The 22,637-nt window shown below is 34.7% G+C and overlaps 1 protein-coding gene across 1 annotated transcript; it reads right to left on the reverse strand.

Annotated features, from left to right (window-relative positions):
- Positions 1 to 453: 453 nt before the first annotated feature.
- Positions 454 to 18,551, reverse strand: LOC145267080 (ATP synthase F(0) complex subunit e, mitochondrial-like). The gene is made up of 4 exons (XM_080123054.1): positions 18,407 to 18,551; positions 9,618 to 9,672; positions 3,758 to 3,859; positions 454 to 620 (listed from the first exon to the last, which is right to left on the reverse strand). The coding sequence occupies exons 1-4, from the start codon at positions 18,449 to 18,451 to the stop codon at positions 571 to 573; spliced, it is 252 nt and encodes an 83-aa protein (XP_079979180.1). The 5' UTR covers positions 18,452 to 18,551; the 3' UTR covers positions 454 to 570.
- Between the last annotated feature and the right edge of the window lie 4,086 nt (positions 18,552 to 22,637).

Below are 22,637 nucleotides of genomic sequence, written 5' to 3' on the forward strand. Positions count from 1 at the left end.
ATTAAAGAATCCCTGCACATACTTTCTAAAATGGCAAAAAAAAAAAAAAAAAAAAAAAAAGTTAAAATACTTCAAAATGAAAAAGAAAATCATCTAAAACAAAATGGATGAAATTATGACAATCTTTGAAACTGTAGTTGAAAAAATAAAAAACATGGTCCTAAGAAGGATTCCAGCAACTTACATTGTGTAGGTACAGGGGGAAGAGGGAGGGGGTCATTGTTGAAGGAATGAAATACAAAGTCGACTGAGACAACATTGTCATTTTGAAGCTATCCATGCCTAATGTCTGTCACTAGTCAGTCTGTTAAACCGGCTATCAGCTTTCGTTTTATGTTTAGTTTTCACACAGAAATGGAGGTGATTGGATTTTGATCGTATTTTTGTATGGAGAAGATTTCTCCATTTCATCCCTATCTTCTCATGCAAAAGAAATTAAAATAAAAACAAAACTTATTAATCAGTTCATCTGATTTATTTATCCAACAACACGGCCAACCAAATACAATCAGTTGAAGATCTTAAAAAAGCTACAAATTGTCTAAGTGTCCTCCATCTTTAATTCAGCATTCATACTGCCTTTTGAATACCAAAATCCTTCGCTAAGCTATTCATTTCAACTGAAAAAGAAAAAAAAAAAAAATTAATCAAGAAAACAAGACAAAAAAATTAAGAAAACTTTTTGCAAGTGTAAATCCTACTTTCTGACCATGATGGGTTGTATGCAGGAGACTGCTTGCAGTGGGAGAATACTAAATACCTTCATGTGTAGCCAGGAAAAAAAAAAGACCAAGATACAAGTTTCCAGTTAGGAAAGAGCAAGGGGAGATGAGATTATGAAGTCATTAAACGATTCAAACAATAAAAATATGAATCTTTTCAAAAAAAAAAAAAAAAAAATTTATATACGAAAGTTACTCGAGGATAAAAGTCAATGAGTTTGTGAGCTGGATGCTGAGACAACACCACAACAACTGGTAAAAATGGTTGAAACGAAGCAATTTGATCATTTATGAAGACTGCTCAACAAGAATTTGTTTACACTAGACTTGATAATAACCATGTTGTAGTCAGCTGAATAGCAGACCCATTATATTGTTCCAAACGAATAGTTCTTTGAATGAAATTCTGCTCATGGAAGTTTTTTTTTTTTTGCTGCACGTACACAGAGGAAGAAAGGAATTTATTTATAGTGGTTATAGCTAGATGAATTTTTGCCATGAATTTCAAGGAATAAATTAGCATAACTATAAGATGTATATCTGTCACAATGGAGAGCTTTCAGGTAGCTTGCAACAATTTTACAAAACGCAGGGATCCCACTGTATGCAGTCTCCTGCATACAACCCATATTTGACCTGTGCCTGTGTATGGTTGCGAGATGTCAAACCCATACGATCCTGACTGCAGCGCATCAGATGAAGAAATTTAACGATCTCGCTGTGAAAAAAAGGCTTCGATAAGAAATTATGTCACACGAAGAGGTCTTAACTGGTACGACCATGTTACTTCCTGTTAGCCATTCGAAACACCCCAAACTTTGTCGGACTTCGATGTCAATGTGCAGTCGGAACTTTAAGAAATGGAGAGGAGGAATTAATAATCCGATTCCTAATGGTCAGCACAAGCGAAACAACAGACGGGAGTCATTCACAAAACGTTTAACCTCAGCATTAACAATAAAGACGAAAAATGGAAAAGAATGCAATGTGAAATCATCATTCTATATTAAAATGATAGAGCTACAATCAAGGGGAGCTAATTCATTTTTTTTTTTTCAGGCGGAGTTGCCTCCTCCTTTTTTCACATCTTTTATGCAAGTTTTCAGGTCTTCACACGAGAACAGGTTAAGACAGGATGACTTTGAACGCAGATAAATGAAGATGGAGATATATTACTTCTGTCCGTGATAGTTGTAACATACTAACTGAAGTAATAGTGGATCTCACCGTTTAAAAAAAAAAAAAAAAAGGCTTCTATAAAAAAATTATGTCAAAAGATAAGGTCTTAACTGGCACGGCCGCGTCACTTGCTGTCAGTCATCTGAAATACTCTCAAAGTCTTAATGTCGATGACACATAGGTGTGCGGTTAGACACTTAAGAAATGAAAGTGAGGAGTTAATAATCCAATCCTAATGGACAGCGCAAGAAAAACAACAGATGGGAGTAGTTGGAAGTAGTTCACAAAACTTCTTACCTCAGTATTAATGAAGACAAAAAAAAAGGAAAATAATACAATGTGAAATCATAATTCTATTTTAAGGCAATAGAACCACAATCAAGGGGAGATAACTCCTTTTCTGATTTAGGTGGAGTTGCCTCCTTCCTTTTACTGCTGTTATGCAAGTTCTTGTGTCTCCACATGAGAAGAGGTTGAGATAAAATGATTTTGAACGCACTGCCTTGATAGAGTTCAAAATAGACTTTGTAGTCTAGTGGGTGATGCCCTTTTCACTTCCCTGCAACCTCTTTCCCACGGAAGAGACGTTGCAAACCTGTCTCTGCTTTATCGTTACTTTCATGACAAGTGCTCGACTGAGCTCCAATCTATGCCCCACCTCTGCCAAACATTCACGAAAGACACTCGTCTAGCTGAAATCACTATCAATAATTTCCCCCATTCTTTATCTGTGCCTAAACCTAAACATAGATTCCATGAACAAGGCTTCTTTCTTAAAACTGCACACCTGTGGGACTCTTCGGTTTGCTTGCTTTCCAGCTGACTACAATAGGGTTGTCTTCAAGTCCAATGTAAACAAGTTCTTGAGCCATTACCCTTAAATAATCCAATTTACCAAATTTCCACTAACAATTACTAAGATATTGTCCCATTGACTACTGTACACTCATTAACCCTTATCCTTGAGTGGCTTCCAGGCCATGATATGGTGACTCCTTACTAAAAAATAAATAAATAAAATAAAAAAAGAGAAATGAAGATGGAGATATATTACTTGTCTATGATAGTTGTGATACAAACTCAAATAATATCGAACTAAGACTGATGGATGTAATTTGTATCATTCTGTGTGTTGCCTCTTTTTAAATAAAATGTTTACGTCCAGTCAACGTATCCTCATTTCTTCCACTATTTTCTGTTATACTATTCTGCAAGCTATTAATAGTTATGATATGCCACCATTCATAACAAAATCGTGCTGATTAATTGAATTGGAAAATAAAAATGCCTATTTCTCCAGAAATTCTTAAACTTTGGTGCTTATTTAGCACCTAAAAAAAGAAAAAAAAGATATTTATGATGTATGTACTTGTTGTAGAACGAAAACGTCATATTCCAAAAATCACATAATTTGGTAAAGTTCTTTTTTTTTATATATAGAAACAAACTTTCTTTTAAATGATTTTAATTGTAAGCTTCATTACATGGCTAATTTTGATTTTGTTAAGTCGAATAGAGTTGTCTCCTCCTTATTTGTAAACAATGGCTGTGAAAAATTATTAATTGCTAAAAATCATAAAATTTGATATAAATAAAAAAAATAAAAATACTTGACCAATTTATATGATGTTTGGAATCTTGGTTCCATGATGGGTACATAGCTGAATTCTGCATAACCAAAATTTTGTCACAACAATAATTAGAAAAAGCTGAACTAAATTAAATAATTGCATTATCACAAAAATTTCAGTTCTAAGACAACGGTAATTCATAGTGTTGACCTTTTGAATATAATTTGAGAATTTACTTCAAAGTAAATGAAAAAAAAAGAAAGAAACAGAAAATCTTATACTTACCATTTACGGCACTTTCCTTCTCTGCCTTCAAACGAGCGTCTCGGATCGCTCGGATTTTGTTTTCTTCAACTTGAATTACCTTTTCCTTCTCTACAAGGCTGTCTGGAAAAAAATAAAATAGAATGAAAAAATTTTAAATCAAAATGAATCCATACAAAAGTGGTGCCCATTTCTTGCACTAACGGTGAAATCAAAAGTATTCCAAGTTAACTAGAATTTACAAAATGGCTACACCAAAATAATCATCTAAGTTTCTGAATTTTTTAGATGAGGATTGGTTATCCGTATCCTTTGGATTCATCGAACTAACTACTGTTCTCACCTTGAGTGTCATTTTCACAACGTTTTGATCGATGTAACCCCCAACCTTCTTCAAGTGTATCTTGTCAAACTCTGAGAATGTTTCTGTAGAATTTTGAACGGAACTCTTTACTTTTACTTCACAGGGGTAGCATGTTCTCGTTCTGTCAGCCATGACTGAATAGAGGTCCTAAAGAAATCTGCAATTGTATTTTTCTGTCGCCAACACTGAGAATTGAACCTTCAAACTTCAAGAGAATATTACATTTACGACTGATTTTTTCCAAATACTCTAACCACTGTGCCATGGGTTCTTACGGACAGTTCTAGGAGAAATAAATAAAGGGTTCTATTCGAAATTCCATCAAAATTCCCAAATTTAACAAGATACAACTGAAGAAGGTCGCAGGTTACATCAACCAAAACATTGTGAAAATAACACTCAAGATGAAAAACGTAGTCCAATGAATCCAAATAATATACAGTATCAATTAATATGAAATCTATCACTTAAAAAAATTTTTGTTTTGTTTTCGCTTGAGATGAGGCATCCTACTGGATGCAGGCATTACTGGCTATTTCAGAAACTGGGAGATCTTTAAGATTCTAGGTTTGGTTTGCTTGTTTTTGTTTTACGGCATACCAACCCTTTTTAGGTTATTTAATGCCGAATCCAGTTATTTTGAAGAAAAATTTTTTAATAGAATATATTTTTTTTTCAAGCTGGTTTTTATTTAACCCATAGTTGAGGTACTACTACTCCGGGTCAGAGTGGACCTGGGAGCAATGGCAATTAAAGGGTGGCTCCACACTCCCCAAAGCCTGCAAGCTGGGGCCTCACCATCGGATATGTGTAAGGTCTGTTAAGATTCTAATCATCCCGTTTAGTACAACTGCTTTTTATATATATATATATATATGTGTGTGTGTGTGATACCAAGATCAATTAGTTTGCACCTTTGTTTTGGAAAATAACATTTTATTAATTATTTGTGATTTATTTTAATCACATTGACACACCAGTTCTCATCAGATCACTGAAGTTAAGCAACGTTGAGCCTGGTCAGTACTAAAATGGGTGACCATTTTGGGAATTCCAGGTGTTTTATGTAGGAGAACGTCGACACCTCCCTGCAAGAATTGCAAAAACCTAACAGCATCATCGCCCCTAACGGGGCATATATATGCGATTGGGGATCGCTTGTGAATTCTATACTCCCATAAAACTTCCACCTTCAGAGGAAGCCAGTTAAACCCAAATAGGGTTAGTGCTGTTTCACACACACTTATTTTAATATAACAAATAGGTTTTGCAATACAGTTTTAATCCCTAGAAAAACATTTGGCGTTTGTTTCAACATGTCCATTTTTAAGAGGAACTCGTTTTTCAACAAGTTGCGATCTACAAGGGTCATTCCAAAAGTTTGTTTTTTTTTAACTTAAAAAGTTGTAGAGCTCTGAAGACGGGAATGGTACCATTAAAGCGAGTGATTTTTTGTGCTCCAGAATTTATTTTTCTACATAGTCACCACCATTCTCAATTCACTTTTGCCAGGAATTCAATGACGCATCTTTGCTTCTGATGCACGTCCATGACGGGGTTGCTTTCTAAAGAGTCTCACACCGTCAATATCTGCAACAGAGAGATGAAGCTTTTAGAGGTCATGAATGCATAAGTTCAGTCATCATAACAACTGATTCATTCGGGCGGAATGAAAAAAAAAAAAAAAAAAAAAAGGATGTATTACTTTTGGGACATCCCTCATATTTTCAAATTGAAAGTGAAAAGGTAAATTGGGCACTTGTACAGTTTAATCAAGACAATAAAAAAATGAAAATATCAGAAAAAAGGTAAAATTGTACGTATCCGTTTTGAACTGAAGATCTCTGAAAAAAATTTTCACTTAATTTGGTCATGAAGTTTTTTTTTTACAGCGGAAAAACACATTTTTATAACAGCACGTTGAAGATAGACATCTTTGAATTTTTTGAACATGCCATAGGGAGATAACTCAGTTTAAAGCGCCAACACTCCCTCCCCATCTTTATTACCTTTTCTTCCTAAAAATCGAACCTTTTCATATAAGAAATTGTTTTTTCACTGTAAAAAAAAAAAAAAAAAAAAAATACTTGATGAAATTAAGTGAATTTTTTTTTTTTTATAACTTCATTAGCAGATACGTACAATATAACCTTTTTTTTTTTTTTTTTTTTTTTTTTCGATATTTTCATTTTTTAATGTCTTGATTAAACTGTACAAGTACCATAAATTAATTTCTTCCTTTTCCTTTCTTTATGGTCAAATTAGAAAAGATACATCTATATTGAAATTGTCAGAATGTTCATGATTGTGTACCTATAAATATTAAAAATTAAGATTTTGTTTTATCTCTACAATTATATAAATGTCTTTTGGCCAAGATCAAAGTGTAGTATCTGTTCTTCAGATGCTGCACTTCCATTTCTTGTCCTCTTTCGGTGGAGGAGTAGCCCTTCACGACTGAGACAATTTTTTTATTTTTGTACCTTTTCTCCATTTTAAAAAACGACCCTGGTGTCTAACTGTCCCTTGGGGAGGTATTGTAAATAGGTACAATTATATAAATGCAACAGTGTGTGTGTGTGTGTGTGTGAGAGAGAGAGAGTTCTTTATAGACTCCGAAACGACTGAACAAATTGTCTTTAAAATGTACATAACTAGTTTATAAGTCTGGGAGTGATTCTTAGTTAAGGTTTGTCTCAGAATACCTCCGATAATTACCGATAATCAATAATCGAAACCGTCATTTTAATTCATCTATCATCTGTAAAGCCATTTTTTCCATGTCATCGCTTAGCAACAATGACAGAACAATGGGCCATGAAAATTCTACTGAGGGTAAATTGATAGCGTCTTTTTTTGTTTTGCATGACATGATTGGTAGGTTCAAACTCCGCACATAAATTTCTTAATTTTTTTTTCATTAACTGAAAAGAATTTTATGAGACTCGAAAATTTACGTTTCTTTTTTTTGTTTTGTTTTTTGCATGATGTAGTCTGTAGGTTCAAACTTCGCACCTAAATTTCTTAATGTTTTATTTTTCGTTAACCAGAAAGAAGTTTATATAAAATAATTTTATAAAAAGAAACAGTATGTTTTCTAGAGTGCAATGTAGAACAACATACATTTTGGACTAAGTTACTGCATGGAGGCATGTGAAGCTTCCTCCCGGGCGGGCAATTTCACGGATTTTGATAACAATAAAAATGTAGGAGTGCGAAATATTCGTTGATCATCATTCAATCCTGGGCGACGTCGGGTCTCCCTGCTAGTGTTTACATAAAGTTATGAAATGTTCATTATTTTAAACTAATGTTTCAAGTTTACAAACTTTATGAATAACCAACTAGTATAAATGAATAAACACAAATATTAAAAAAAAAATTTTTATAATCAACATCAGAATGATTTGTTGTTATTTAAAACCAATAATGCAACAAGATGTACAAACAAAAGGCCCAGACATATTTGAATATCTAATTTGCATAATTTTTTTAAACAGCTTATAATAAATTAATGTTTACTAGTGAGACCTGTGGAAATTCCAAAGCAGACTTTTTCATATGTAAGATAGTAAAACCCCAAGATACAGTGGCGCTAGGATATGTTTTTTTTCTTCAGGTTACAGTGTGGAATATGTTTTTCCAGCCTCTGGTTACGGTAATGTTATTTGATTATATACGTCTGTATTGTATACTGTAATGTATTTTGTTAGTAATTTTTAATACTGTATCCCAGGGTTCTTCTGTATATTAAGGTTGGCATTCCGTGGATGTTCAGCGTAAATGCAGACGCTCGGATATTATTGTACCTATTTACAATGCCTCCCCACGGGACAGAGTTAGACACCAGGATCGCTTTTTTAACGTGGAGAAAAGGTACAAAAATAAAAATTGTCTCAGTCGCGAAGGATTTCTCCTCCACTGAAAGAGAACGAGAAATGCAAGTGCTGCATCCGAAGAACAGATACTACACTTTGATCTATTTATTTGCTCCCCCACCGAGCAAATTAGGCACAAGGCCAATTTTTAATGTGAGGATTGAAGGGGAAATGGGGACCAGCACCCCGGGGAGTAGGGGAGTTGGATAGTGACAATTGGTATGAAGGGTTGCCCCTACATTGACCAAGGTCTTATATGTGGGGTTGCCCCCACATATGGTCTTTGCTTGCAGTATCTGCCGGAACAGATACTACACTTTGATTTTGGCCAAAAGGTCAAATTGTAGCTCTTTTGTTAAAACTGCAAAAGTATTTATCTCAGTTAGCAGCTACACCCGGCATAGCCCGGTTGTAAAATACGCTTAAATATGATATTTTAATTCTTGCAGATTTTGTATATATTATTATTATAGAGTTAATGATTTTTATATATTATTAAGTTGTGATTACAAAAAAAAATAAAAAATAAATAAATCCATAAGACTTGGATCAGCTTGATTTGAAACCGAAACTGAAACTCCAAGAGTTTTTGATAAAATTATTTATTAAAAAAAAAAAACAACAACAAAAAAGACTTGAGTGCCATCAGCTATACTTGAAACCAAAACTTATGGAAAATTCTTGCTAAAATTATTTATTACAATAAAAAAAAAAAAATGGAAGGTCATAATTAGGGATATGACAACAGCATATTCTTTTCCTTGTTTTCATTCTCAGGTATATATCCATTGATATCTTATGTTTTTATGTAGAGTGATGTGGTTCTCGGTTGATTAATTGTGTCTGTGTCAGATATATACTCGAGAGTTAAAACAATGAAAAGAATATGCTGTTGTCATAGCCCTAGTCATAACAATTAAACCAGTCACTCAGAAGAAAAAAAGATGTAAGCGTGACATGCAAAATAACACAGAAGCTATTGTATTAATATATACATTATTCATTTGTAATTTTATCGTCCTATTTTTTCCATGCAATAGTTTTGTTGATATTAATCTTGTAGTGGTTCTAGAGCCATTTCTCCATGGATGAACTCTCCTAGGCTGTGACGTACGACCAAAATGTCTTCTTTAAAAGAGATTTGTTGAGCGGTTCAATCCTATATCACATCACGACGCGAGTATTGGAGATGAATTGATGCTAGCAGACCCACATGATACAATGGAGGCAGTATTGGTTGGACACATCTTGCATTGGTATTTTGCCGGATAATTAGACATGATCAAGCAGAAACAGAAAGCCATTCCATGGGGAAAGGGGGGGGGGGTCACATTATCTGAGATGAAGATAATCATCAATCAGAAGAAATCACATCTTGCTTGTCACTATCGTCCCATCTACAGAGAAGAAACCGGAAGTCAGAAAGAGCAAACAATCTTGACTTTAGCCACATAATATTTCGACTTTTAGAAATGCGACTTAAAATGAAATGTGCATGCAACAGTTGTTGCGCCCATGCATGTTGTTACGAATTCTACATTCATTTTCACAACGCAAATGTAGATTTGAACAGAATTTTCTACAAACTATGCTAGTGTAACATTACTGTTTATTAAAACGATGAACACAAAATACTTACTGTATCGGCTTCTTCCATAAATCAAACCAGCAATAAGGGCTGAATATCTGCCGAACTGAAGAAAAAAAAAATTTTTTTTTGTATGTATAATAATACATTAACGCATGTTTGTATGTGTTATCACTTTTCACGCACTAAAAAGAAGGAAGAATAAAAATAAAAAAGAAAAGAGAAAATGGGAAGAGAAATGGAACAGAAAAAGAAAAACTAGAAAAGAGAAAAATAGAAAGAAAAAAAAAGAAAAACCAAAAGACAAACAAACGAAAAAAAAAAAAAAAAAAAAAAAACGAACGAAAAAAAATGGTATTTTTTAGATTAGATCAACCGCCACAATTTTCTTTTATATCACAACTTTTATAGGTTTTCCACTATGCTGAATACGAAAATCACATTGAAATTTTGCAGAAATAATTAGTTATCGAGATATAAAATATTATATTATGCATTGTATTCTTTGGCGGCCATCTTTTTTCACGCGCGTGCAGTGCCAGTCATAGATGAGTAGATTTGTTCATGGCGCGCGTGCACGCGCATAAAAAGATGGCCGCCAAAGAATACTATGCATAATACAACTTTTTATATCTCGATAACTACTTGTTTCTGCAAAATTTTAATGCGATTTTCGTATTCAGCATAGTCAACAACCTATAAAAGTCATCATTTAAAAAAAAAAATTGTTGGGTTGGACCTAATCTGAAAATTTACCAATAATTGTTATAAACTCTCTCAATGGGTAATCAAGTTTTTTTTTTATAATTTTCGATACTCACGTATTTTTTATGATCCAACTGACATTTCGGTAACCTATCACACTATGTATTGAGTATTATTGTCATGTTTGATAAAGGTGCAGACACATCTGTAATTTGATAGACCCCTACCTGTAATATCCCTAACCCCTCATCCCTTGAATGAACTCTTCTGTTAACTATAATGCTGCGTAATTAACGCTATTTGTGACTTGCTTTCTTTTGTGAATAAAACCTTTACAAAGGTATTTGGCTCTTCGTTTTTCACTACAATTTTATTCACAAAAGAAATGGACCGAGTACTTCGTCCCGAACGATTCGACACAGAGTCTACAGCCTTCAATGCAGAAAAAAAGTACAAACACTGGAAACTCACGTTTATGAATTACTTACATACGGTTAACGGCACTGAAGAAACCGGAAACACCCAAACTAACTTCTATACTTTGATAAATAGCATATCGGCTGATGTATACGAAATAATCAGTGACACAAGCGACTATGCATCTGCCATGAGAGCTCTGGACGCGGCATACATCAGGCCTACTAATATCGTTTACAACCGACACCAACTTATTACCATGAAACAACAACCAGCGCAAACAGTGGATTCTTTCAGGCTACAGTTGGAAAACCTTGCTAAGTATACGTCAGAGATCATATTAGGTCGAGTAAAAATGACCCCCCCCCCCCCGGTTACACCTGCGACGTTACTGGAGATCAACCCTCATTATGCCCAAGTACGACTACCTTCAGGCATCGAAACTACCGTCAACGTCAGAGATTTGGCTCCCAACACAATTAATGGAGACAACACGTTAGAGAATGGTTGCATGCCACCTGTGAGTAAGCCAGGGAGTGAAAACGAATGTATACAATATCCTGAACATATAGAAGAAAACACCCATGGGGAACCAGTTGAGAGCGAAATGCCAACCGAGCCGCTGCGTAGATCTGGCAGAATACTGAAATTTCCTGAGAAATACAAGGACTTCATTACTAAGTAAGGCACGAAAAAAAAAAAGTTTAAATTATAGGCAAAAAAAAAAAAAAAAAAAAAAAAAAGTTAGAGAAAAAAAATAATGAAAAAAAAATAAATAAAATAATAACAAAAAAAAAACTTGAAGGGGAAAGTGTAATAACCCTAACCCGTCATCCCTTGAATGAACTCTTCCGTTAACTATAATGCTGCGTAATTAACGCTATTTGTGACTTGCTTTCTTTTGTGAATAAAACCTTTACAAAGGTATTTGGCTCTTCGTTTTTCACTACACTACCCTTCTTTTCCGCAACCTGTTACAGACATGATGTTGCTAGTCTCAGTCTTAAATACTATTATGGCATGTTTTCAAAATTGTCGGATCTTTTTCCTGCGTCTTTTGCTTCATCTCGTTCAACTTGTTGGTCTAGTGATCTCCATCAATTTGCTGTTTTGTTTTTTTTTTTTTTTTGTTTTACACAAGGGAGTCACCACTTATCAAAGGCTACTCGAGGATAAAGGTTAATAAGTACGTTAGTCATCAAGAGAAAAGTGAAGTAATCGTTAATGGTGGAAATTACTACGCTGTTGTCCTGATGGTTGCCATACACTTATTGACCTTATCCTAGAGCTGCATTTGATGAGTGGTGACCCTTATAAAGAAAAAAAGATACTGACAGCATGAGACTAAGAAAGGAACCCGGAAAGCAGAGATACATCAGCAACAGAGGTGTAACTTTCAGATCATGAATGCATAAGTTTAGTCATCATAACAATGCAATTTGCAATCCCCTCTGATTTATTTGGGCGGAATTAAAAAATAGGATGCATTACTTTTGGAACGTCACTAGTATATTTTTATTGTATACTAGCAGATGTACCACGATGTTGCCTGGTATTAGATGTAATGTTAAATTCCTAAAAAAAAATATGGAAAGAAACTGAGACATGTGCATGCGAGTATATTTTTTTTATAAAATAATACTTGAGCTGAGATCGAAACCAAAACCTAAAGACATTGAGTCAAGTACGATAACCATTAAGCCAGCTTGCCACGATCTTTAAAAAGTGTTTTCAAACCTACTTATTCTTAACATAAGGAAGGTGTCATGGGAACGATACACTCGTGCACATTAGTGAAACAGTTGACAAACATAAAAATCCGATGACCCCCAAGTACTAAATTTTCAATTTTGACCTCTTAGCAGCCCCCTTTTTCCAGATGAAAATCGATTAAAAAGCTTCCCACATGTCTGAATACCCTATAAACTAAATTTAAACTCTACAGATCAAAAATTTGTGGAGTATATAGGTTGAGAGTTGTCCTCTCACACACACATTCTCACTTTTATAGATATACTAGCAGGCCCAGCGTTGCCTCATCATAAAATACACATAATTTTATATTTTAATTAACACAAAAACTGAGACGTGCATGCAATTATGTTTTTTACTAAACAATTCACTTCTTGTAAGTAAAAAAAAAAAAAATACTCGAGCTGAGATCGAAACCAAAATCTAAAAATGCAGTCAAGTAAAATAACCATTAGGCCAGCCTGACACAATCTTTAAAAAATGTTTTCAAACCTACTCATCTGTCATGTAACCGAGTCACGCATGCACATTCATGAAACAGTTGACAAACATAAAAATCCGATGACCCCAAGTACCAATTTTTCAATTTTGACCCCTTAGCAGCCTTCTTTTCCGGATGAAAATCGATTAAAAAGCTTTCCACATGTCTGAATACCCTATATACCAAATTTCAAGTCTTTAGATCAAAAAATTTGTTGAGTATATAGGTTGAGAGTTGTCCTCTCACACATAACATTCTCACTTTTATAGATATATACAGATTTAATGTAAATAGTTATTGGAATAGTTTTGATAATTCATTTCACCAGTTTGTGTTGCCGTTATTTATTGTGAGCCTTGCGACTCAAAAATGAGGATGGAATCAAGAGACAAATAGTGTCTCCTCTTAATTCAATTACTGCTAACAAAAGAGGCACATAGAAATTTTTTTGTATTTGACCATTTCCTCATCGTGTCTACTTTTGTATTGAAAAAAATTTTTTTTTTTTTTTTTTTACAAAGAGGTAACCACTTATCAAGGCCCGAAGGCCACTCAAGGATAAGGGTTATTTAGTGTACAGTAGGCAATCGGCTAATTTCTTAGTAATCGTTAGTAGTAGAAAGTAGTAGGTAAGTTGGATTATTAAATGGGACGGTCCATCAAGAATTTGTTTACGTTGGACTTGAAGACAACCCTTGTCTAAGTGTTCTTATATATTTGCCTCCCCACGAGGGCAGAGTTAGACACATGGTCTGTTTTTAATGTAGGGAAAAATCCAGCTTCTCAAAAAGGGGCACTTTAAGATTGTCTCAGTCATGAAGGATTTCTCCTTCACTGATCGAGGACAGGAAAGGTGAAGTGTAGCATCAGAACAGATACTTCACTGTGAATGTTATCTAGGCACCGCCAAAAATGGCCGCAAAATCAAGTTGTTGTTTTTTAAAACGAAATTACATTTATTAAAATCCATTATTTCTGAGTAACTTTTTCTTTCCAGAAAGATAAAACTCTGAATTTTATCATATAGAAAACAGAATAATGTAAAACTTTTTCTACTATTTTTAATTCAATTTTAAATGTTAAATTTTCCCAAAAAGTTAACAATTGACATTTTTTGTCTTGCACAAAAAACGTACTTAAATATTTAAAAAAAAAGGGTTTTTGAAATAATTAATTTATTTATTGTCTAACTAAGATTTAGGATGATTTTCTAAGAGAATATGCAAAAATATTATAATATAAGTACCTGAATTTCAAATAATTCCACTTATTCATATAGGTAACCAAATATTTCGCGTTGACGTAGAGTTCAGATCGACTCTGTTTACGTTTTCTTTTGATGATAAGAAAACTATGGAAGACCAAACAGGCCAAAAAAAACTTATTTTTCAGTGACGAAAATTTCAATGTATTATTAAGCTGAGGCTGGCCAGTACCAGATGGGTGACCATTTGTATGCGTTTGGTTTTTAATGTGTATGTGTGTGGGGGGCAGGCTCCCCAAAATGGGGGGGGGGCAATTTAAAGCTGAATAAAAAAAAATTATTTCAGCGCGTTTGGTCCACCGTAGTCGAAAGGCGGCAAACGTTTTCAAACGGGATCGAAAAAAATGATGCTATTTTTAACACAAAGGGCACAATATTTATCGAATTTTTTTTTTTGGTATCGATTATTCAAAGCATGCCCTGTTTAATAATGGTCATGCATTATTCGGCTCGCTAAAAAAAAATTGTTAATTTATTTATCAAAAATTTTAAAATAGCTTTTTTCGTATAAATATTAAAAAATTTTTTTTTTTGTTTTGCTTAACTTAAATTAATTATTTTACTTAACATATTCACCGAATTTCACACTTCAAAACTCAAAAGCGGGATAATTAAACACAATCGAAGTTCTGATATTCAGACGTCAAAATAAGGTATGCAAACAATTTTTTTTTTTTTTTTTTTGAATCTATAATTCTGTCCCTTACAACAACACAATATGTTGATTTCAGTTTCAGATGATTATTTTAAGCATATTTGTTCCCACTTCAAAACAAGGGGGGGGGTTTGTAAGCAAAAATATATATATATATAAATATCGTTTATGAAAAATAAGTACACTGTTATAAAGTTCATTCTTCTAATAATCGCTGAAAATTTCGTATTGATCGGATAATTACCTGATTTTTGGTAGATTTTGATTGATCGGATAATTACCTGATTTTTGGTAGATTTTTAAAAAGACGGACCTGCCCCCCCAGTTTTGGCGGTGCCTAATGTTATCTATTTCTCCTTTTATAATTTTCACTGTGATTATTGAATAAAATTGATGACACCCAAATGCCTCATATCCAGAGAGAGTGGAGTTCAATGTTTCTTCTCCGGCTGCTTGTCTGGAACTGCCTGAAAAAGAAAAGGCATTCAAAAACCCGCCAAGCCCATCGGGCCCCATCACTTGGCAATTAAAATCTCGACCAATCTGATTGGTCTAAACAAAGACAGTGGATGGGCCACCTACTGGGTGGTCAATCAGCCAATGAGGGACTTGCTTATATAATTGTAGAATTTCTCACAAATAACACGGCAATTAAATAACAAGCATTTGGTAAAATGGAGCACGCTCTATTTTATGGTTGTTTTAAAAATAGAACAGAAATTTAAATTCTGTTCCGTTTTAAATTCGATACATTTTTACATTACGTTTAACTCACCTTTCACATTCGACATGGCAACTTATGTAGGTTTTTGTGTATGCTGATTGCTGAACAAGTTGGGGATGTCTATTCTGAAAGCCATTCTTACATAACATGGAGAAGTTGGGGGTTTCTAGTCCGAAATTCGGTCAACAACCGAGAAACGCCACCTGGTGACAGTTTAGTAAAATGCACAAAAAAAAAAAAAGATTGCCGCCGTCTGCATACTGCAGAAGTGCCGATTTTTTTTTTTACCACTTTTTCAAATCTGTATAGTAAAACAAACTCGAAGAGAGCAAATAAAAGATTGAAAATAGTCGACACTGACCATTCAAAATTTGAAAATGTTTGTCGTTTCGAAAATAATTTGGGTTTGTATTACTGTACACAGATTCGAAAAAGTTGTCAAAAAACAAATATATAACAAATAAATGTTATCAAAAGCAAGATAAGTTACTTTTCTACCAAACTAGATATAATTTTCGTGTTTTTATTCAATGTAACATGTTTATTCAGCTCGAAAAACATGCAGTGTTTACCGATGTATTGGACAATTCAAAATGGCGGCCGACTATCTCTTAAACACGGTAAGTTCGAGAAAAGGTGTTATAAATAATAAACTAGACAAAATACTGTTAGAAATTCGCTCAATATATATTACCGTGACATAGGTTGACATATATTCGGTGTTTTTTTAATAGTATTTTGTCTAGTTTATTATTTATAGCACCTTTTCTCGAACTTACCGTGTTTAAGAGATAGTCGGTCGCCATTTTGAATTGTCCAATACATCGGTAAACACTGCATGTTTTTCGAACTGAATAAATATGTTAGATTGAATAAAAACACGAAAATTATATCCAGTTTGGTAGAAAAGTAACTTATCTTGCCTTTGATAACATTTATTTATATATTTGTTTTTTGACAACTTTTTCGAATCTGTGTACAGTAATACAAACCCGAAAAGTTATTTCTCACTCTTTTGTATCATTGAAGCTGTTTGTCAGCACAAATGAACCATGATGCTTAACTCTTGGCCTATAAAAGAGTACTTGTAAAGACTGGCCACCCAGTTGATTTCGAGCCAGTCCCAGAAACGGTCGAAGCAGTTTACAATTTGAAAGCCCCCACCACACTTTTTTTTGGTTGGAGGGGATGAGCGGATGAGGTGAAAATATTTTTTTCCAACTGCAACCTTGATATGATTAAGTGTCGTCTGTTTCTTTTTTATTTCTTCTTCGAAGCTTTTAATTAGTAAATTGCTTCAGTCATCTCCAGGACTGTCCAGACTCTGAACTGAAATCATCAGATTATTTATTTCTTGTAAGTACTCAATATATTTCGACCGTGGCCCTGTCGTAGTAATGAAGCCGCGTTTACAAGCACAATTTAGCTATAATAGTTGAGTTTAAATTAGAAATTTTAATATTAGCCAGAAATTATTTCTTTATATATATTACTTGAAGGTAAAAAATTAGCTGAAAAACTAAGTGGTAGACGGATAGATTTCAACCCTGAAAACAGCAATTCTTGACCTTTTGTCAGAAAAATAAATCGCTCATGGAATGTGAGGACTAAAGGACAAAATAAAGACAGTGAGAATTTCGAGGTTGCCGAAAGTCATAGGTTTTTACACTACAGAAAATTTAGTTTCGTAACTAGTTTAAAAGGCTTCAAAATCACTTCTGAATTCCATATGATCACGAAATTAAGTTTGTTACCGCGCTATTTTGGTATTATTATACAAACACCGTGACAGCGTTAGGGTTAGGGTTAGGGTTAATTCGCTGTCACGGTGTTTGTATAATATTACCGCTATTTTTAAATAGCTTTTTTTTTCGGATTAAATTCAAGTTTCACAAGATCATTTTATTTTTTTTTTTTACTACATTGTTAGGTGGAAACACAGAATAGTTACAAAACTCCCTCCCCATGTTAAGAATGACTTTCAAAATAACATTATTTCAGCACGGTAGCAAAAGTGCACAAGTACCCTTTTTTTACATCAATAATGAGAGAGAAAAAATAGGGATGCTTATGCAGTTATGCACCTATGTTACCATGCTATTTTTAAAAATCCTATTTTCAAGTTAAATTCTAGTTTTACGATATCTTTCTTTTTATTATTAAAGTGAAAGTACAGGTATTTACAAAACACCTTCTCCTCCCCATGTTAAGAATGGCTTTTAAAATAACTATTATTTCAACACAGTAACATAAGTGCAGAAGTACCAAAAGGTGTACTTATGTTTATGTATACGGTTTGTGCCATTGATTTTTAGACGGAATTGTTAAGTTAAAGTTAAATTTTATGGTATCTTTAGTTTATTAAATTGTTAGGTGAAAGTACAGAAGTTAAAAAGAAAATAAAGCTCCTCCTCCCCAAGTTAAAAATGAGTTTTTAAATAACGTTATTATTTCAGCACGGTCCGTAAACTGCACGAGTACCAAAGGATGTCCGTAAACGGTGTTTATGTAGACATTAAAAATTGATTTTAAAACCTTTAAAATGTGGATTCGAAAGTAATTTCTGTCTAAAATTAAAGCTTATAGTCCAAAGTCAAGTATTAAGGTTCATTTGCGCTCACAATTAAGTTTGTTTTTCGACCAAAGCAGATCTTTAATTTACTAACCTCCAAATCACCTTGAAGAAAATCCGTAAAGACATCAGCAAGAAAGAATTTATAATATTAATAATAATCACAAATGTATAATAATAATAATAATAATAAATAATGAAGACAATGTACTTTAAAAATAAACAAAATAGAAATGGCCAGAATAAATTCAAGACTGAAACAATTCTTACTTTGATCAATGGCGAAACAACTTTTGGAGGTACAGCGGTAGCCATGTTTCAAGGATGAGGACAAGAAGAAACGACCGGAAACACTGAAGAGTTCGACTACATAGAATAAAGGATTAGTAGAATGACGAATTCCCCGTTCTTCAGAATACAGGATTACGAATTCTAATCTTTTATTCCAATAATTATTCTAACTAACACAATTTTACTGGTATTTTTGTTGTTGTTGATGTTGTTGTTGTTGTTGTTGCACAAGGGATCACCATTTATCAAGGCCCGAGGACCACTCGAGGATAAGGGTTAATGAGTGCACCGTGATGGAAGTTGGGTAAAATTTAACTATTTAAGGAGCCGATCGACGGGCCAGGATGAGATTGTAGTATCTGTTTTGATGCTACTTTGCTACACTCAAGTTAATGTGTCCTCAGTCAATGGAGGGGGAAACCGTACTAAGGCAATTTTATTTTGGCCTACTTCCAGAGTGCCCTTTTTTGGGGAGCTGGTTTCCCCCACATTAAAATCGACCTCATGTCATATTTTGCTTTCATGGGGGAGCAAATAAATACTTTTTAAGGGGGCTGTCCAACAAGAATTTGTTTACATTGGATTATAAGACGATCATGTTGTAGTCAGTGGGAAAGCAGGCTGGCAGAAGAGAGTTCCCCAGGCATGCAGTTCTACGAAAGAAGCTTTAAAAGGAAACTCAGAACTAGAACTTTTAATGTAAATCCCCATTATAAGATTTCCTTCTCTAACTTTTTTTTTATATGGTAGTCACCACTTATCAAGGCCCAGAAGCCACTCGGGGATAAGGGTTATTGCATGTACAATAATCAATGGGATAATATCGTAGTAATTGTTAGTAATAGAGATTTGATAGTCTCTTACTTAAGGGTGGGGGCGGTTTATCAGGAATTTGTTTATGTTGGACTTGAAGACTTCCAAGTTGTAGTCAGGTGGGAAACAGGCAAACGGAAGAGAGTTCCACAGGTGTGCACTTCTAAGAAAGAAGCTTTGTTCATGGAATTTACATTTTGATTTAGACACAGATAAAGAGTGGGGAAAATTATTGACAGTGGTTTCAGCTAGACAGGTGATTTTTGTGAAAGATTGGCAAGTCGGGGGCCAGAGATTGGAGCTCAGACGAGACTAACCCTGACCCGTTGTTTATGTATGAAACTGGCATTGACTGAACTGCTCCCTTAGCTGATTTCTCCATTAAAGATATTTTAACTTTACATCCAAGCTTGACCCTCAAGACTGCCATGGACATGGAATATGTACTTACATTAAGGATAGCTTCCCCTTTCGCAGGGACATCTCTAAAGAAGACCCCAAATATCTCTACATGTGCTTTAGGGTAGCACTTATTCAGCATAGCATAGAATAAGAGAACGAAATGGAGTTTCATTCTATATTAATAAAAAAACTTTATTTGTTATCTTCGTTAGTAGCATGTTGATGTGTACATGCGTACAAAAGAGAAACGGGTTAGTAGGTGGAAGTGTTCTTGTGTAAAGATAGATTTAATATATTGCCGACTTGTAGAGGAGAGAATAGTTCCGTAAACACGTGTTTATATCTAGTAGTTGTTGGGATGAAGAAGGCCAAGAAAGAAAGGGAAAGGTATGCAGTGTGTCTGCATGTTGTCGTGGGCTCGTGTGTGTCGGTGTATCGATGAGAGCAGTTCTGTAACATGATAAACAAAGTTAGTTTGGGTACCGCATGTGGAAATAAATGTGAGTTTGAAGAGAGCCATTTTAGCTTGTTGTACTTACGTTCGGCCGAGGGACAAAGCCCCAGGCTAAGTCTAGTGCCAGGAGGAAAGAGGAAGAAAAGTTTGTGATTTCGCCTTTTATGTACTCGGTCACATGATTGAGAGCTGGTCTGTGATTCGACAAGCCAGGGAGAAAATCGATTTCAAATCTCGAGCCGCAAGAATTAGCTCCTGCCTGTGATTGTAGCGAGCTTTCGGCTGCTACAATAGCATTTATGTTTGCTCGACCTCATATCATATTTTGCTTTCATGGGGGAGCAAATAAATACTTTTTAAGGGGACTGTCCAACAAGAATTTGTTTACATTGGATTATAAGACGATCATATTGTAGTCAGTGGGAAAGGTGTATAGGATGTGTATTGCTAATTTGCTGAAGTCGAGGGCACAAATCTATAGCATGCTTTTTCAGGACCCTTAATGATAAATTAAATGGGGTCAGCAATTTATAGGAAGGGTTATCAATTTACATCCTATGATAAAGAAATAAAAATGAATTCAGGAAAAGACAGCACTCGATAAAGAACACGGAATTGCTGAGATTATATAAAAATAAATAACATTTATTTACGTGTTAGAAATGTTGAAATAAAGTGTGCAACGTAATTGTTTTGTTGTGTTTGAATGTTTTAAATGAATGATTATTGGTGTGAGGATTTTACGAATATGGCACAAAGCTCAAAAGTACTGATTTTTATGATAGGTGTGCCGCACGAGGGCTTAGAGTCAATATGGCTATTTTTTAATGGAAACAGTCTATAATCCATATAAGCGAATACGTGTATGTGTGTTTGTATTGTAAGAACAGTGGTTTGGAATATGAATGTTTAAAAGGAAGTTTGAGTTCTCACTGGATGTGGTGAATTTCCACAGTCTGTGTAAAACCGTGATGGGTGTTTTAACGTCTCTCAAAGACGGAGTTTCCTCAAATACCTGTTGCACTTGTGAATTCGGAGAGAAACTACTTTGATTTTGTCAGGTAAATGCTTTTATAATGCCCGCCTGCTGCTTCGGGACTGATCACCATATTCAAGCGCAAGGGAGCGTAACATAGTTCTTTTTCTTTTATGTATGCGTGCGGTCACATCACAACATTATGTGGTGACGTGTTTAATAACGCAGAGGTGTTTCAAAGTAGTGATCGCTGTGAAATGTTCCCGCCATTCATTTATTCTGGCCGGACGTAGCAGGTCACCACAACTGTTCCCACAATGATAGAGTAGATATCTTTGAGAGTATTGATAAGCAAATTGAATATACCTTGTCTGTTCATCCCTCAGTCTACATTCACGTCTGTGGAGATTTCAATGTTCACAATGTTGAATAGCTTGTAGTAGCAGGAGCAGCATATACTCACGGCTTAAGATTTTGAATATATTTTCTTTTATAATATCTTTAGCCTGGGTGCCCAACATTTCCCGGGTGTTTGTAAGTGTAAAAAATAAAAATGCACGGTTGTTTAGCTGGTATAGTAAGGACCCCCCCCCCCGGGTTGGGCGATCAAAACAACAGTAGCAGAGGAGTGTGTGTAGGTGGTGTAGTAAGGAACCCCCCTCCCCCCAAAAATGTGATAGTAGCGTAGGGGGGGGGGGTGAAATCAAAACAATAGTAAGCAGAGGTGTTAAAAAAAAAAGTGGTAGTAGGCAGGCTGGATTTAACCCGTAACGCGAAGGAGGAAAAAAAAGGTTAAAAAAAAAAATGTGATGTTTTAGCTGACGTCTCCATGTCTGACCGGAAGTCAAAAGCGTTTAAATGGTGATGATGACTTGCTAAAATGTCGGCAAAAAAAAAATCGACCCCTCCTTGTATAAAACGGCCGAGTTTGCAGTGAAGGAATTAATGTTTTTGGCTAATTTTTCAATATTTGTCGTCTGAGACGTTGAGCTTCAAAACAATACTGATCTCATTAGGATCCATCACGTCTGTTGAAAATTTTAGCAAGACATACATACATACATACATACATACATACAAACAGACAGGTGAAATTTATATAATAGATTACTTATTGGCTGTAGTGGTCAACTTCCTTTCTGGCTTGTCCAATCAAAGATCATCACTCAGGTGAATTGACCATGTGACTGAGTTTCTAAAAGGTTAAACCCGCGGTTATTCCCTCTCTGTCTTCCCAGCTCTCGGACTGGTAACATCCCCACGTAGCATGGACCCATCCCCAATAATACACCCAGGCTCATTGTGTCCGAGAGATTTACTAAGATAAGAAGATAAAGAATCCACCATGGCTACAGCAAAACGATAATTTCAATCACAAATATGTGTACATAAACTCTTCTTTTCCCACGGGATTGTCTAATCTTTTTCCCCCATCGATACATGAACGCACACGTCTACTTCTAACTTCAACACATATCCATGAACTCTTTCTCTTTCAACAGGTCTGTCTAATTCATCAACGTCTAATACTAACCCTTTCTCTAAGATTTCTTAAGATTTTGAAT

The sequence above is a fragment of the Euprymna scolopes genome, chromosome 42 (genome assembly GCF_053919585.1).
Source record: "Euprymna scolopes isolate OS-2025 chromosome 42, ASM5391958v1, whole genome shotgun sequence".
Classification (NCBI taxonomy): domain Eukaryota; kingdom Metazoa; phylum Mollusca; class Cephalopoda; order Sepiida; family Sepiolidae; genus Euprymna; species Euprymna scolopes.

What these genes read in the sequence shown, in the direction of transcription:
- LOC145267080 (XM_080123054.1), bottom strand. Translation starts at nt 18,451, where the DNA reads ATGGCTACCGCTGTACCTCCAAAAGTTGTTTCGCCATTGATCAAA. An exon ending in TTGTTTCGCCATTGATCAAA is followed by an intron (nt 9,673 to 18,406) that starts GTAAGAATTGTT and finishes TTTTTTCTTCAG; the next exon opens with TTCGGCAGATATTCAGCCCT. An exon ending in GAAGGAAAGTGCCGTAAATG is followed by an intron (nt 621 to 3,757) that starts GTAAGTATAAGA and finishes TTTCTTTTTCAG; the next exon opens with TTGAAATGAATAGCTTAGCG.